The following is a 19173-nucleotide window of genomic DNA, read 5'->3' as shown; positions in this document are numbered from 1 at the left end:
AGAAAATGGATGGATATAGGGGCACTTGCCTCCTTTCTGTTTATTTTCTTTTTTTCCCCGTTTCATGGACGAGTTTCTTTTAACAACAATAACGGTCCAGCAGTAACACATAAAATAGAAACAGGGCATTCATGAAAACACTGTGCATCACCGGTCAGTGTTAGTTACTTGATGCTGGGGTCACTACTACAGCAAAGCCCAGAAGCTGTCAAGGTTTGCATCATTATTATTATCATCATTGTAATATTTTTATTCATTTCTAAACATTAGCTGCAGTAATTACAGAGGGATAAAATTGATGAGCCATACCATGAAGCTATGGGAAAGGGTATTGGAGGCGAGATTGAGAAAAGAGGTAGCAATCTGTGAACAGCAGTACGGGTTTATGCCAAGGAAGAGCACGTCGGATGCAATTTTTGCTTTAAGAATGTTAATGGAGAAGTACAGAGAAAGCTACCGTATATTGTGTGTTTGTAGACCTGGAGAAGGCATACAATAGAGTGCTGAGAGAGAAGTTACAGTTTTGTATGAGAAAGAGTGGAGTGAATGAGAAGTATATTAGAGCGGTGCAAGACATGTATGAGAACAGTGAAACAGCAGTGAGGTGTGCAGTTGGAACAACTGAATGGTTCAAGGTGAAGGTGGGACTCCATCAAGGATCTGCTTTGAGTCCTTTTTTGTTTGCCATAGTGATGGATAGCTTGACGGACGAAGTGAGGCAAGAGTCACCATGGAACATGATGTTTGCGGATGATATTGTGATATGTGGTGAAAGTAGAAAGGAGGTTGAGTTGGGCTTGGAGAGATGGAGGGATGCATTGGAACGAAGAGGAATGAAGGTGAGCAGGAGCAAAACGTGCATCAATGAGAATGGGGATGAGAGTGTAGTGAAGATGCAAGGAGTAGATGTAAAGAAAGTTGGTGAATTCAAGTACCTGGGGTCAACTGTGCAGGAAAATGGGGGCTGTGATAGTGAGGTGAGAAAGAGAGTGCAGGCAGGGTGGAGCAGTTGGAGAAGGATTTCGGGAGTCATTTGTGATCGGAAAATCCCAGCAAAAGTGAAAGGTAAGATGTATAAGACAGTAGTGAGACCAGCTGTGATGTATGGATTGGAGACCGTACCCTTAACGAAGAGACAGGAGGCGGAGTTGGAGGATGTTAAGGTTTGCAATGGGATGTTGGACAGGATAAGGAACGAGCACATCAGAGGGACAGCACATGTGGAGAGCTTGGGAATTAAGCTAAGAGAGATGAGACTGAGATGGTACGGGCACATCCTGAGAAGAGATGCAGAGCATGTTGGAAGGAGAATGTTGAGGATGGAGCTGCCAGGCACACGGAAACGAGGAAGGCCAAAGGGGAGATACATGGATGTGGTGAGAGAGGACATGAAAGTGGCAGGTGTGGTAAAGAAGGATGCGGAAGACAGGGAGCGATGGAGACGAAAGATCCGCTGTTGGGACCCCTAATCAGGACCAGCCAAAAGAAGATGATGATTCATTTCTAAACATATGGAACTAGGTTTGGCATATCATCACTGCAAATTTGGTTTGTCATTACGTTTGAAGTAGATTTTTAAAAGTCTTTAAAAGTATTTTATTTAACTTGCCAGAACCTGATGGCATACAAATTTCTGCTGTTCATTATCATTTTCCTGTATATACATCATAAACTCCTATCAGTGATCCACATCACGAAGTCTTGCTGTAGCATCACTGTTCACTGGGTCCAAAGAGCCTCATTTAAAGCATCCTGAAGATATCTGCAAACCAGCAGAGAGCCCTGAACTGTCAAAGCATATTTCAGATATGATTAGATGTCCTGCACATATTTTGTTATTTTTAATCAGTGCCAAGCAGGTTGCTGAGGGACTGTCTGGGAGGTAATTATGCCTTTTCTGGACTCCGCTGACAACAGACTGACATGTTACATTAGGCTGCAAAATGACACTGTCACCAAGAACAGTTTCAGCCCACATCCACACTTGCACACACATACAGTGCGTGTATGTGTATATGTGTGTATATATATATATATATATATATATATATATATATATATATATATATATATATATATATATACAACCCCGATTCCAAAAAAGTTGGGTCAAAGTACAAATTGTTAATAAAAACGGAATGCAATAATTTACAAATCTCAAAAACTGATATTGTATTCATAATTTTTTTAATAAATTTTATTAAATTATTATTATTATTATTATTATTATTATAGAACATAGACAACATATCAAATGTCGAAAGTGAGACATTTTGAAATTTCATGCCAAATATTGGCTCATTTGAAATTTCATGACAGCAACACATCTCAAAAAAGTTGGGACGGGGCAATAAGAGGCTGGAAAAGTTAAAGGTACAAAAAAGGAACAGCTGGAGGACCAAATTGCAACTCATTAGGTCAATTGGCAATAGGTCATTAACATGACTGGGTATAAAAAGAGCATCTTGGAGTGGCAGTGGCTCTCAGAAGTAAAGATGGGAAGAGGATCACCAATCCCCCTAATTCTGCGCCGAAAAATAGTGAGCAATATCAGAAAGGAGTTCGACAGTGTAAAATTGCAAAGAGTTTGAACATATCATCATCTACAGTGCATAATATCATCAAAAGATTCAGAGAATCTGGAAGAATCTCTGTGCGTAAGGGTCAAGGCCGGAAAACCATACTGGGTGCCCGTGATCTTCGGGCCCTTAGACGACACTGCATCACATACAGGCATGCTTCTGTATTGGAAATCACAAAATGGGCTCAGGAATATTTCCAGAGAACATTATCTGTGAACACAATTCACCGTGCCATCCGCCGTCGCCAGCTAAAACTCTATAGTTCAAAGAAGAAGCCATATCTAAACATGATCCAGAAGTGCAGACGTCTTCTCTGGGCCAAGGCTCATTTAAAATGGACTGTGGCAAAGTGGAAAACTGTTCTGTGGTCAGACGAATCAAAATTTGAAGTTCCTTATGGAAATCAGGGACGCCGTGTCATTCGGACTAAAGAGGAGAAGGACGACCCAAATTGTTATCAGCGCTCAGTTCAGAAGCCTGCATCTCTGATGGTATGGGGTTGCATTAGTGCGTGTGGCATGGGCAGCTTACACATCTGGAAAGACACCATCAATGCTGAAAGGTATATCCAGGTTCTAGAGCAACATATGCTCCCATCCAGACGACGTCTCTTTCAGGGAAGACCTTGCATTTTCCAACATGACAATACCAAACCACATACTGCATCAATTACAGCATCATGGCTGCGTAGAAGAAGGGTCCGGGTACTGAACTGGCCAGCCTGCAGTCCAGATCTTTCACCCATAGAAAACATTTGGCGCATCATAAAACGGAAGATACGACAAAAAAAGACCTAAGACAGTTGAGCAACTAGAATCCTACATTAGACAAGAATGGGTTAACATTCCTATCCCTAAACTTGAGCAGCTTGTCTCCTCAGTCCCCAGACGTTTACAGACTGTTGTAAAGAGAAAAGGGGATGTCTCACAGTGGTACACATGGCCTTGTCCCAACTTTTTTGAGATGTGTTGTCATGAAATTTAAAATCACCTAATTTTTCTCTTTAAATGATACATTTTCTCAGTTTAAACATTTGATATGTCATCTATGTTCTATTCTGAATCAAATATGGAATTTTGAAACTTCCACATCATTGCATCCCGTTTTTATTTACAATTTGTACTTTGTCCCAACTTTTTTGGAATCGGGGTTGTATATGAGCTGATAGCCGACGAGGAGCGTAGTACCTAGTTGGTTATAAGCCATGTATGACGAGATTGAGTGGAATAACTGTTTTATTCTATCCACATTCACTGGATTTTGCAAGAGCATTTTTAATTTCATTTTTTGAAAATTCAATAAATAAAAACTTAATACAAAATGCCTGACAAAATAATTTCTGCTTAAAATGTAAACAAACCAGTGAAATAACAGTAGCAATTTGTGAAAAATGCTATAATAAAAATTCTTGAAAAATAAAAGAAAGATATGTTCTTACCAGGGCTTTACATTAACTTTTTTGCTCACCGGCCACTATGGCTAGTGGTTTTCCCGAGTCACTAGCCATTCAGCCTTTTCACTAGCCACAATTTTGTTGCCAGGAAATCGCAGTTTTTTCTTCACCATGATACGTTAAAGTTCGGAAGATCTAGATTTAATTATGAATGGTAGCGTATAATGTATCTCTACAGTAGCACTCAAGTATTCAGTGCTGTTAAGGTAGCTCCCTATATGAAATCATGCAACCAATTCAGACAAAAATATAAACAGAGTATTCTGTTTATTGAACTCAAATTCAAGCCCCTTACAATATGAAATATCGTATAATATGAAAAATAACATTCAGTACAACTGAACTGATTCTAATATTAAAAGTCCAATTCAAAACATTTATCACTGAAAAACATTTGATGTTTTGATATGCAAGTCTCATCTCATTATCTCTAGTCGCTTTATCCTGTTCTACAGGGTCGCAGGCAAGCTGGAGCCTATCCCAGCTGACTACGGGCAAAAGGCGGGGTACACCCTGGACAAGTCGCCAGGTCATCACAGGGCTGACACATAGACACAGACAACCATTCACACCTATGGTCAATTTAGAGTCACCAGTTAACCTAACCTGCATGTCTTTGGACTGTGGGGGAAACCGGAGCACCCGGAGGAAACCCACGCGGACACGGGGAGAACATGCAAACTCCACACAGAAAGGCCTTCGCCGGCCACGGGGCTCGAACCCGGACCTTCTTGCTGTGAGGCGACACCGCTAACCACTACACCACCGTGCCGCCTGATATGCAAGTATTATGTGTATTATCAAGTATTATTATGTATTATCTATTAATAGTGTGTGTATGCGTGAACATGTGTAGAGAGAGACATTAAATGTCCTCATTACATTTATCGTCAGATGAGTCTGAATGGTCCACGAAAAATGGTCTTTGTGACCTGAGGCTTCCAGCAGGCCGTAAGTTGATAGCTTGGGCGAGATCAACTTCTTTCCAATCGCGTGAACATTTCTAAACAGCAGCTCCATCCTCTCCAGCTCAGCTGACTTCATGACAGCCAGGGACTGAAAGCAATGCTGTCCTGTAGTGAACCAGCCGTCTTCGCCAGTTTTGATGTTATAGTACCGATGTGCGCATTTGACTTTTCGTGGTCCTTTATAGTTTCGAGTTTAAAATTGCTGGTGCCTGTCTTTGCCAGACTTTCTACAGTCTTCGCAGTACATGGTATTTTCGGTTTTGCTATGAACTAGCCAATCTTGCCCGAACTTCCATTTGTCATTGAACTGTCTTATCTTCCTATTAGCGTCTTGTTCATCTCCATGGCCGCAGCCAGCTATGAGGCCCCCATGGTCCGGACCTCGGTCATTTTTAAGAGCTGAAAATACATTTGTACGCTAAATATTCAACTGGATAAAAAAAATAAAGAATAACATTCAAACGTCTCCGTAAAAAGTGCATTGTTAATTATGTTAAACATTGATTCTGTCTTCTGTGTGTGTTTGGTGTGCGTGGCTCTGAGACCAAGAACACAAAAGCAAATGAGCGCGCGACTCGGGGGAGGAATGCAGTGCAGGAGACACGGGATTTCCATGGTAACCATCAGCGCACTTTCATCAAGCTGTTCAATTTACATTTTCGAAGCAGCGCAGTTGTAGCCTACCTTGTTTGTGATTTTTAAAAATAAATCATTTGATAAGCCAAAGCAATAGAGGGGAAAGTTTCAACTTATGTTTGCCTTGGATAACTTTGCCTAAAACATGGTGGTGTATACTGATTTTTTTTTTTCCCAGAATTTTTGTGTGTGTAGGTGTAACAGATGCCAGATTGTTAATGTATCTTAGTTCCATAGGCTACATGGTTAGGGTATCTTTTGTCCTCATTGCTTGGGCCAGATCAAGCCATTAAACAAGCTTAAATTATTCATACTCTTGCCACATACATGATTTTTTTTTCAAAACTGATGATATTCAGTTCAAACACCATTAAAAGTAATTTCAGGAATAGATCTCTTGTGTGATGTGTAATTCACCCCTCTCATTTAAATATGTCGAACATTTTTTGGCGCGCGCTTTGCGCATCACGGACCTCTGTGATTTTAAAATGCTGCCTCTGGCCCTGCTCATCTCTGCCCCTTTTTTCCTGAGCAGCAGGGTTTGAAACTCCAGCAATATGCCGCCACATAGTGCGCTTGTCAGTCGTCAGCAACTTTGTTGCTTCGTTCATTAACCGCAGGTTACCGTATCATTGATTTTGTCTGAGACGTTAACGAACGTTCTAAACAATTCTAACATGTTGTCAGAATGTTTATGCAGGTGCTCATGGGAGTTGTAATATTACATTGCAATGCGTTTATTATATCAGATGCCTTCAGAGAAAACTACAATTAAAATATATTGTCATACCACAGAATAAACCACCCACCAAAGTGGCTAGTGAGACTAAAGTCATTACCTGCCAAAGCCGAATTTTACCCGCATTTGGCGGGTGGGTGGGTGCTAATGTAAAGCCCTGGTTCTTACCATCAAATACTTTTATTCCATATTTTGCTTTTTTTTTTTTTTGTATTTTTTAGGGTTTTGTTTTCGAGTAGTTTTTTGGTTGGTTCAGCAATACGCTCCGCCATTTTGTTTTTCTCTACTCACGATATATGAGCTGATATCCTAGTAGGAGAGTGGCCAATCAGAGCACACGATTGCTCATATCCAGTGAATGTGGATAGAATGAATGAAAAAGAAAATAAATAAATATATAAATATATATATATATATATATATATATATATATATATATATATATATATATATATATATATATATACACACTACCGTTCAAAAGTTTGGGGTCACCCAGACAATTTTGTGTTTTCCATGAAAAGTCACACTTTTATTTCCCACCATAAGTTGTAAAATGAATAGAAAATATAGTCAAGACATTTTTCTGGCCATTTTGAGCATTTAATCGACCCCACAAATGTGATGCTCCAGAAACTCAATCTGCTCAAAGGAAGGTCAGTTTTATAGCTTCTCTAAAGAGCTCAACTGTTTTCAGCTGTGCTAACATGATTGTACAAGGGTTTTCTAATCATCCATTAGCCTTCTGAGGCAATGAGCAAACACATTGTACCATTAGAACACTGGAGTGAGAGTTGCTGGAAATGGGCCTCTATACACCTATGGAGATATTGCACCAAAAACCAGACATTTGCAGCTAGAATAGTCATTTACCACATTAGCAATGTATAGAGTGCATTTCTGATTAGTTTAAAGTGATCTTCATTGAAAAGAACAGTGCTTTTCTTTCAAAAATAAGGACATTTCAAAGTGACACCAAACTTTTGAACGGTAGTGTATACTAGTGCATCTCAAAAAATTAGAATATTGTGAAAAAGTTCAATATTTTCCATCAGTTATTTAAGAAAGTGAAAATGTTATATATTATAGACTCATTACACATAAACTAAAATGTTTCAAGCATTTTTCTATTTTAATTTTAATCAGTATGGCATACAGTACAAAAACATTAAAAAAAACATCTCAAAATATTAGAATATTTCATTTCGAGTTTGAGTAAAACAGTATGAACACAGTGTATCTCTCGGTCTAGTTCAGTACACACAACCACAATCATGGGGAAGACTGCTGACTTGACTGTTGTCCAGAAGATGATCACTGATGCCCTCCACAAGGAGGGTAAGCCACAAGTCAAGTCAACTTTATTGTCAAATATGCTATACATGCTCGACATACAGCACAGATGAAATATCAGTCCTCTCTGACCCACAGTGCAAACTGGCAATGCAATAAATAAAAATAGAATAATTGAAAAAAACAAACAATATAAACAGTATAAACACTCTAGATATGAACTAGACTAAACACACACACACACACACACATATATATATATATATATATATATATATATATATATATATATATATATATATAAATTGGTACAAATAACCAAACAGTCAAGGGCACTTGAGGTATAGCAGGTAAACATGAAACATGCAGTATAAACAAACTAGCGGCTGTTAAGGTGAGGTAGTGCGGAATAGTGCAAATGAGCGAGGTAAAGTGAGATGTGCGGTCTCTGAGTTCAGTGTGTTAATGAACGATGAGATGTGTGTGTGTGTGTGTGTGTGTGTGTTGGGGGGAAACTGTGAGGATGACATGTCAGATGCTGAAGGGGGGCAGAGGGGTGTGCGAGCAGAATCTGTGGCAGGGGGCAGAGGGGGGAGGAGGGGCAGAACAGGGAGGGAGTTGAGCCTCCTGACCGCCTGGTGAAAGAAACTGTTCTTGAGCCTGCTGGTTTTGGCCCGGAGACTCCGCAGTCTCCTCCCCGACAGCAGCAGGCTGAAGAGGCTGTGAGATGGGTGGGTGGGGTCACCTGTGATCCTGATGGCTTTGCGGGTGAGGCGGGAGTTATAAATATCCATAAGAGAAGGGAGAGAGACACCAATGATCCTCTCAGCTGCTCTCACGATGCGCTGTAGAGTCTTGCAGCAGGACACGGTGCAGGCGCCGTACCACACGGTGACAAAAGGTCATTGCTGAAATGGGTGGCTGGAAAAGGTGCACACGCAACAGGGATGGCCGCAGTCTTGAGAGGATTGTCAAGAAAAATTGATTCAAGAACTTGGGAGAGCTTCACAAGGAGTGGACTGAGGCTGGTGTCAGTGTATCAAGACCCATCACGAACAGACATCTTCAAGAAAGGGGATACAACTTTCGCATTCCTAATATCAAGCTACTCCTGAGCCAGAGACAATGTCAGAAGTGTCTTATCTGGGCTAAGGAGAGAAAGAAATGGACTGTTGCTCAGTGGTCCAAAGTCCTCTTTTCAGATGAAAGTACATTTTACATTTAATTTGGAAATCACGGTTCTAGAGTCTGGAGGAAGAGTGGAGAGGCACAGAATCCAAGGTGTTTGAAGCCCAGTGTGAAGTTTCCACAGTCTGTGATGATTTGGGGTGCCATGTCATCTGCTGGTGTTGGTCCACTGTATTTTATCAAGTCCAAAGTCAACACAGTCATCTACCAGGAGATTTTAGAGCACTTCATGCTTCAATAACACCTCAGCAGTGCCACAGACTGATCACCTCCATGCCACACCACATTGATACAGTAATTCATGGTAAAGGAGCCCCAACCAAGTATTGAGTGTATAAATGAATATACTTTTCAGAAGTTTGACATTTCTGTATTGTAAATCCTTTTTTTGATTGATCTTAGGGAATATTCTAATAATTTGAGATACTGGATTTCTGATTTTCATAAGCCATAATCATCAAAATTAAAGCAAAAAAGGCTTTAAATATTTCACTTTACATGTAATGAAAATAGAATATATGAAAGTTTACCTTTTTTAATTAAATTATGAAAAAAGGAACTTTTTCATGGTATTCTAATTTTTTGAGATGCATTTGTGTGTGTGTGTGTGTGTGTGTGTGTGTGTGTGTGTGTGTATATATATAATCATCTTGGTGGCATGAAGATACGAAGTTTATCTTCTCATGTTGAAATATATCACTTGTTTGCTTTGCTCACTCCTGAAATATACATTTACCACTCGAAGATAAACTTCATATCTTTGCACCACCATGTAATGTTCTTTATATTATATAGACACATCTACAAAAATATGCAAGTTAATGCAAGAATTTTAATTTTGAACCGGTTCGCCATTTTGACAACGCGTATCGAGTCAACGGGAAAACACTTGGAGTGATGTTATAGGAGTGAAATATCGGAAAATATGTCACTCAGATCTGCGATGTATTTTGAATGAAAAATACGAGTATTTCAACACGAGAAGATAAACTTCAGTCGTGTGCCAATGTGTGATTTTTCTTTATAGACACATTCACAAACAAAAAGTACCCAAATTTGTCAAAACAATTCATCGATTTCCTCACGAGTGACATGTAGGGATTTCTGTCACGGTTTTGGTTCTCCATGTCCCGGATGTAGCCATACGTAAGTCTAGATATTACTTAGAATACAAGAGACAAGAAATGTACAACTGAAATATCCACACACTGTGAATTTACAATGTGTACAGTGGAAGAATTATTAGCACCCTTCCTCAAAATATGGTTAAAAACCACACATCCATCCATCCATTATCTGTAGCCACTTATCCTGTTCTACCACACATTAAACACACAATTCAAATTTTCCACTCAATCATAGAAACTATTTTTCATGTTTCATTTTTATAAGAATGCATTTTTAATTATAGTATTTTCTCTCAAAAATGTGTATTGATGAGGAATATTTTAGTTTTAGAACTACAAAGTTTGCTTAATTCTTGTGGTTCTCAAGTTTCAAACCAACAAGTTGTTTGGAACTTTTCCATGAAACAGGATTTTCCTGGCAGCATCTTATCAAATGCCGAGCCGACATTTAACTGATCAGTGTTCGAACTACAATTAGCACTGTTCTGCTGGAATCCAATAAGGCCAGAAATCAACCTTTTTTGTGATGTGCCCCATCAGAGAGTGTGTGTGTGTGTGTGTGTCTGAGAGAGAGAGAGAGAATGTCCACTGTTCACTGGTCTGTGCCAGCTCTGTAAAGCCACCATAATTAACCATCTCTCCCTGTAACCATGGTAACATGGCACCCACCTCAACTGTTCCCACACACGATCATCTGTCCTTTTCACTCTAACACATGCACACTCACTCATTTATTCACTCTTACTCACTCCCACACACACTCACACTGACTTAGCACCACTCACTTTCATTCATTCTTGAACTCTCACTCTCTCACTCACACCCTCTCTCTCATTCACACCCTCTCTCTCTCTCACACCCTCTCTCTCACTCACACCCTCTCTCTCACTCACACATCCTCTCTCTCTCACACACCCTCTCTCTCACACACACACCCTCTCACTCACACCCTCTCTCTCTCACACACACCCTCTCTCTCACACACATCCTCTCTCACTCACACCCTCTCTCTCTCACACACACCCTCTCTCTCACACACACCCTCTCTCTCACTCACACCCTCTCTCACTCACACCCTCTCTCTCCCACACACACCCTCTCTCTCACACACACCCTCTCACTCACACCCTCTCTCTCTCACACACACCCTCTCTCTCACACACACCCTCTCACTCACACCCTCTCTCTCTCACACACATCCTCTCTCACTCACACCCTCTCTCTCTCACTCACACCCTCTCTCTCTCTCATACACCCTCTCTCACACACACCCTCTCTCTCACACCCTCTCTCTCACTCACACCCTCTCTCTCACACCCTCTCTCTCACACACACACCCTCTCTCTCACCCTCTCACTCACTCACACCCTCTCACTCACTCACACCCTCTCTCTCACACACACCCTCTCACTCACTCACACCCTCTCAGTGACTCACACCCTCTCTCTCACTCACACCCTCTCTCTCACACACACCCTCTATCTCTCTCACACCATCTCTCTCTCACACCCTCTCACTCACTCACACCCTCTCTCTCTCTCACACCCTCTCACTCACTCACACCGTCTCACTCACTCACACCCTCTCTCTCACACCCTCTCTCTCTCACACCATCTCTCTCTCTCACACCCTCTCTCTCTCTCACACCCTCTCACTCACTCACACCCTCTCACTCACTCACACCCTCTCTCTCACTCACACCCTCTCTCTCACTCACACCCTCTCTCTCTCACACCCTCTCACTCAGTCACACCCTCTGTCTCACTCACACCCTCTCTCTCACACCCTCTCTCTCACACCCTCTCACTCACTCACACCCTCTCTCTCACTCACACCCTCTCTCTCACACCCTCTCTCTCACTCACACCCTCTCTCTCTCACACCCTCTCTCTCACACACACCCTCTCACTCACTCACACCCTCTCTCTCACACACACCCTCTCTCTCACTCACACCCTCTCTCTCACTCACACCCTCTCACTCACTCACACCCTCTCTCTCACACACCCTCTCTCTCACACACACCCTCTCTCTCACTCACACCCTCTCTCTCTCACACCCTCTCTCTCTCACACCCTCTCACTCACTCACACCCTCTCTCTCACACACACCCTCTCTCTCACTCACACCCTCTCTCTCACACACCCTCTCTCTCACTCACACACCCTCTCACTCACACACCCTCTCTCTCTCACACACATCCTCTCTCACTCACACCCTCTCTCTCACACACACCCTCTCTCTCACTCACACCCTCTCTCACTCACACCCTGTCTCTCTCACACATCCTCTCTCACACACACCCTCTCTCACACACATCCTCTCTCACTCACACCCTCTCTCTCACTCACACATCCTCTCTCTCTCACACCCTCTCTCTCACACACACCCTCTCTCTCTCTCACACCCTCTCTCTCACACACACCCTCTCTCTCTCACACCCTCTCACTCAGTCACACCCTCTGTCTCACTCACACCCTCTCTCTCACACCCTCTCTCTCACACCCTCTCTCACACACATCCTCTCTCACTCACACCCTCTCTCTCACTCACACCCTCTCTCTCACTCACACATCCTCACTCTCACACACACCCTCTCTCACACACCCTCTCTCTCACACACACACCCTCTCACACACATCCTCTCTCTCACTCTCACCCTCTCTCTCACTCACACCCTCTCTCTCACACACACCCTCTCTCACACACATCCTCTCTCACTCACACCCTCTCTCTCACTCACACATCCTCACTCTCACACACACCCTCTCTCTCACACACCCTCTCTCTCACACACACACCCTCTCACTCACACCCTCTCTCTCACACACACCCTCTCTCTCACTCACACCCTCTCTCTCACTCACACCCTCTCTCTCACACACCCTCTCTCTCACACACACACACACCCTCTCACTCACACCCTCTCTCACACACATCCTCTCTCACTCACACCCTCTCTCTCTCACTCACACCCTCTCTCACTCACACCCTCTCTCACTCACACACATCCTATCTCACTCACACACATCCTCTCTCTCACTCTCACCCTCTCTCTCACTCACACATCCTCTCTCACACACACCCTCTCTCACACACACCCTCTCTCACTCACATCCTCTCACTCACACCCTCTTTCTCACTCACACCCTCTCTCTCACACACACCCTCTCTCTCACACACAACCTCTCTCTCTCACACACATCCTCTCTCACTCACACCCTCTCTCTCTCACACACACCCTCTCTCACACACATCCTCTCTCACTCACACCCCCTCTCTCACTCACACCCTCTCTCTCACTCACACCCTCTCTCTCACTCACACCCTCTCTCTCACACACACCCTCTCTCTCACTCACACCCTCTCTCTCACACATCCTCTCTCACTCACTCCCTCTCTCTCACTCACACCCTCTCTCACTCACACCCTCTCTCTCACACACATCCTCTCTCACTCACACCCTCTCTCTCACACACATCCTCTCTCACACACACCCTCTCTCAAACACATCCTCTCTCACTCACACCCTCTCTCTCTCACACACACCCTCTCTCACACACATCCTCTCTCACTCACACCCCCTCTCTCACTCACACCCTCTCTCTCACTCACACCCTCTCTCTCACTCACACCCTCTCTCTCACACACACCCTCTCTCTCACTCACACCCTCTCTCTCACACACCCTCTCTCTCACACACATCCTCTCTCACTCACTCCCTCTCTCTCACTCACACCCTCTCTCACTCACACCCTCTCTCTCACACACATCCTCTCTCACTCACACCCTCTCTCTCACACACACCCTCTCTCACACACACCCTCTCTCACTCACATCCTCTCACTCACCCTCTTTCTCACTCACACCCTCTCTCTCACACACACCCTCTCTCTCTCACACACACCCTCTCTCTCTCACACACATCCTCTCTCACTCACACCCTCTCTCTCTCACACACACCCTCTCTCTCTCACACACACCCTCTCTCACTCACACCCTCTCTCTCTCACACACACCCTCTCTCACTCACACCCTCTCTCTCTCACACACACCCTCTCTCTCACACACACCCTCTCTCTCACTCACACCCTCTCTCTCACACACATCCTCTCTCACTCACACCCTCTCTCTCTCACACACATCCTCTCTCTCACACACACTCTCTCTCACTCACACCCTCTCTCTCTCTCACACCCTCTCTCTCACACACACCCTCTCTCTCACTCACACCCTCTCTCACTCACACCCTCTCTCTCCCACACACACCCTCTCTCTCACACACACCCTCTCACTCACACCCTCTCTCTCTCACACACACCCTCTCTCTCACACACACCCTCTCACTCACACCCTCTCTCTCTCACACACATCCTCTCTCACTCACACCCTCTCTCTCTCACTCACACCCTCTCTCTCTCATACACCCTCTCTCACACACACCCTCTCTCTCACACCCTCTCTCTCACTCACACCCTCTCTCTCACACCCTCTCTCTCACACACACACCCTCTCTCTCACCCTCTCACTCACTCACACCCTCTCACTCACTCACACCCTCTCTCTCACACACACCCTCTCACTCACTCACACCCTCTCAGTGACTCACACCCTCTCTCTCACTCACACCCTCTCTCTCACACACACCCTCTATCTCTCTCACACCATCTCTCTCTCACACCCTCTCACTCACTCACACCCTCTCTCTCTCTCACACCCTCTCACTCACTCACACCGTCTCACTCACTCACACCCTCTCTCTCACACCCTCTCTCTCTCACACCATCTCTCTCTCTCACACCCTCTCTCTCTCTCACACCCTCTCACTCACTCACACCCTCTCACTCACTCACACCCTCTCTCTCACTCACACCCTCTCTCTCACTCACACCCTCTCTCTCTCACACCCTCTCACTCAGTCACACCCTCTGTCTCACTCACACCCTCTCTCTCACACCCTCTCTCTCACACCCTCTCACTCACTCACACCCTCTCTCTCACTCACACCCTCTCTCTCACACCCTCTCTCTCACTCACACCCTCTCTCTCTCACACCCTCTCTCTCACACACACCCTCTCACTCACTCACACCCTCTCTCTCACACACACCCTCTCTCTCACTCACACCCTCTCTCTCACTCACACCCTCTCACTCACTCACACCCTCTCTCTCACACACCCTCTCTCTCACACACACCCTCTCTCTCACTCACACCCTCTCTCTCTCACACCCTCTCTCTCTCACACCCTCTCACTCACTCACACCCTCTCTCTCACACACACCCTCTCTCTCACTCACACCCTCTCTCTCACACACCCTCTCTCTCACTCACACACCCTCTCACTCACACACCCTCTCTCTCTCACACACATCCTCTCTCACTCACACCCTCTCTCTCACACACACCCTCTCTCTCACTCACACCCTCTCTCACTCACACCCTGTCTCTCTCACACATCCTCTCTCACACACACCCTCTCTCACACACATCCTCTCTCACTCACACCCTCTCTCTCACTCACACATCCTCTCTCTCTCACACCCTCTCTCTCACACACACCCTCTCTCTCTCTCACACCCTCTCTCTCACACACACCCTCTCTCTCTCACACCCTCTCACTCAGTCACACCCTCTGTCTCACTCACACCCTCTCTCTCACACCCTCTCTCTCACACCCTCTCTCACACACATCCTCTCTCACTCACACCCTCTCTCTCACTCACACCCTCTCTCTCACTCACACATCCTCACTCTCACACACACCCTCTCTCACACACCCTCTCTCTCACACACACACCCTCTCACACACATCCTCTCTCTCACTCTCACCCTCTCTCTCACTCACACCCTCTCTCTCACACACACCCTCTCTCACACACATCCTCTCTCACTCACACCCTCTCTCTCACTCACACATCCTCACTCTCACACACACCCTCTCTCTCACACACCCTCTCTCTCACACACACACCCTCTCACTCACACCCTCTCTCTCACACACACCCTCTCTCTCACTCACACCCTCTCTCTCACTCACACCCTCTCTCTCACACACCCTCTCTCTCACACACACACACACCCTCTCACTCACACCCTCTCTCACACACATCCTCTCTCACTCACACCCTCTCTCTCTCACTCACACCCTCTCTCACTCACACCCTCTCTCACTCACACACATCCTATCTCACTCACACACATCCTCTCTCTCACTCTCACCCTCTCTCTCACTCACACATCCTCTCTCACACACACCCTCTCTCACACACACCCTCTCTCACTCACATCCTCTCACTCACACCCTCTTTCTCACTCACACCCTCTCTCTCACACACACCCTCTCTCTCACACACAACCTCTCTCTCTCACACACATCCTCTCTCACTCACACCCTCTCTCTCTCACACACACCCTCTCTCACACACATCCTCTCTCACTCACACCCCCTCTCTCACTCACACCCTCTCTCTCACTCACACCCTCTCTCTCACTCACACCCTCTCTCTCACACACACCCTCTCTCTCACTCACACCCTCTCTCTCACACATCCTCTCTCACTCACTCCCTCTCTCTCACTCACACCCTCTCTCACTCACACCCTCTCTCTCACACACATCCTCTCTCACTCACACCCTCTCTCTCACACACATCCTCTCTCACACACACCCTCTCTCAAACACATCCTCTCTCACTCACACCCTCTCTCTCTCACACACACCCTCTCTCACACACATCCTCTCTCACTCACACCCCCTCTCTCACTCACACCCTCTCTCTCACTCACACCCTCTCTCTCACTCACACCCTCTCTCTCACACACACCCTCTCTCTCACTCACACCCTCTCTCTCACACACCCTCTCTCTCACACACATCCTCTCTCACTCACTCCCTCTCTCTCACTCACACCCTCTCTCACTCACACCCTCTCTCTCACACACATCCTCTCTCACTCACACCCTCTCTCTCACACACACCCTCTCTCACACACACCCTCTCTCACTCACATCCTCTCACTCACCCTCTTTCTCACTCACACCCTCTCTCTCACACACACCCTCTCTCTCTCACACACACCCTCTCTCTCTCACACACATCCTCTCTCACTCACACCCTCTCTCTCTCACACACACCCTCTCTCTCTCACACACACCCTCTCTCACTCACACCCTCTCTCTCTCACACACACCCTCTCTCACTCACACCCTCTCTCTCTCACACACACCCTCTCTCTCACACACACCCTCTCTCTCACTCACACCCTCTCTCTCACACACATCCTCTCTCACTCACACCCTCTCTCTCTCACACACATCCTCTCTCTCACACACACTCTCTCTCACTCACACCCTCTCTCTCTCTCACACCCTCTCTCTCACACCCTCTCTCTCACACACACCCTCTCTCTCACTCACACCCTCTCTCTCTCACACACATCCTCTCTCACTCACACCCTCTCTCTCTCACAAACATCCTCTCTCACTCACACCCTCTCTCTCACACACACCTTCTCTCTCACACACATCCTCTCTCACTCACACCCTCTCTCTCTCACACACATCCTCTCTCACTCACATCCTCTCACTCACCCTCTTTCTCACACACACCCTCTCTCACTCACACCCTCTCTCACTCACATCCTCTCTCTCACACCCTCTCTCTCACTCACACCCTCTTTCTCACTCACACCCTCTCTCACACACATCCTCTCTCACACACACCCTCTCTCTCTCACACACCCTCTCTCTCTCACACACCCTCTCTCTCTCACACACCCTCTCTCTCTCACACACACCCTCTCTCTCACACACATCCTCTCTCTCTCACACACATCCTCTCTCACTCACACCCTCTCTCACTCACACCCTCTCTCTCTCACACCCTCTCTCTCTCACACACATCCTCTCTCTCACACACCCTCTCTCTCACTCACACCCTCTCTCTCTCACTCACCCTCTCTCTCACTCACACCCTCTCTCACACACCCTCTCTCTCACTCACACCCTCTCTCTCACTCACACCCTCTCTCTCACTCACACCCTCTCTCACACACACCCTCTCTCTCACTCACACCCTCTCTCTCACTCACACCCTCTCTCTCACACCCTCTCTCTCACACACACCCTCTCTCTCACTCACATTCCCTCTCACTCACTCACACCCTCTCTCTCTCTCTATCTCTCTCTCTCTCACCCTCTCTATCTCACCCTCTCACTCACTCACACCCTCTTTCTCACTCACTCACACCCTCTCACTCATTCACACCCTCTCTCTCACTCACTCTTATTTTTGTACTCACTCTCTAACTCTCACACTCACTCTGGCACTCATTGTTTCACTCACGCTCATATTCTCCTGCACTCTCTCTCTCCCTTATTCTCACTCTGTAACTTACTCTGACTCACCCTTTCACTTTGGCACTCACTGTTTCTCTCACTCTCTTACACTCACATACATTCTCTTATACTCATTCATTTTTATACTCATTCTCTCACTCTCACACTCACTCTGGCACTCACTGTTTCTCTCACTCTCTTACACTGTCTCACTTACTCTGGCACCCATTCTTAGTCTCACACTTTGGCACTCACTCTCATCTTGCCACACTCACTTACTCTCACCCTCTCACTTTATCTGCCACTCATTTTCACACTCACTCTCATACACTTCCTCTGGCACTCACTCACTCTCATACTTTCACACTCTCTCACTCTGGCACTCGCTCTCATACACTCTCACTCACTCTCAGTTTCTCGCACTCATTCTTGCACTAACTCTGACACTCTTTCACTCATGTATTTGCACTCTGCATTCATTTACTCACTCTCTTACTCACACAGTCATTTACTCTTGTAGCCACCTTCTATTCTTGGTCTAACAGTTACTGTCGCACTCACTTGCACACTCCAGACACAAGATGCATGAAATGGGCAGTTTGTTTCAGTCTCAGCCCTTAAAGTTTGACTGATGAATCCTACACAGACCCTTCTTTCAGGTCTACACCAACAAAGCTCCACACTCTGACTACTGCAGTGTTTTTTGCAAAGTGGTGTGCTTTATGAAAAAAAAATGGATTAGAATAATATAGATTTTGGCACTGCCTAAAAGTGGAGCTCCTGGTGAGTGTACGAGCAAAATATTTGCAAGGGCACAAAATCAACCTGAGTAGAATAATAATATTATAG

General features: G+C 45.5%; 2 protein-coding genes across 3 annotated transcripts in view; both read left to right on the top strand.

The window, feature by feature from the left end:
- Positions 1-19173, top strand: part of ldlrad3 (low density lipoprotein receptor class A domain containing 3) — a 259864-nt gene that overhangs the window by 175919 nt on the left and 64772 nt on the right. The gene's annotated exons all lie outside the window — the stretch shown is intronic.
- On the top strand, positions 16760-17972 carry LOC132873919 (putative uncharacterized protein FLJ46204; the record flags this gene model as incomplete). Its single annotated transcript, XM_060909745.1, has 4 exons — positions 16760-16853; positions 16998-17563; positions 17676-17769; positions 17890-17972. Coding segments are annotated over 4 exons (837 nt in total), but the record flags the coding sequence as incomplete, so codon positions are not given.

The sequence above is a fragment of the Neoarius graeffei genome, chromosome 2 (genome assembly GCF_027579695.1).
Source record: "Neoarius graeffei isolate fNeoGra1 chromosome 2, fNeoGra1.pri, whole genome shotgun sequence".
In the NCBI taxonomy this organism is placed as follows: domain Eukaryota; kingdom Metazoa; phylum Chordata; class Actinopteri; order Siluriformes; family Ariidae; genus Neoarius; species Neoarius graeffei.
The sequence above is the reverse complement of the archived record's forward strand: the minus strand, read 5'-3'. Positions and strand labels throughout refer to the sequence as shown.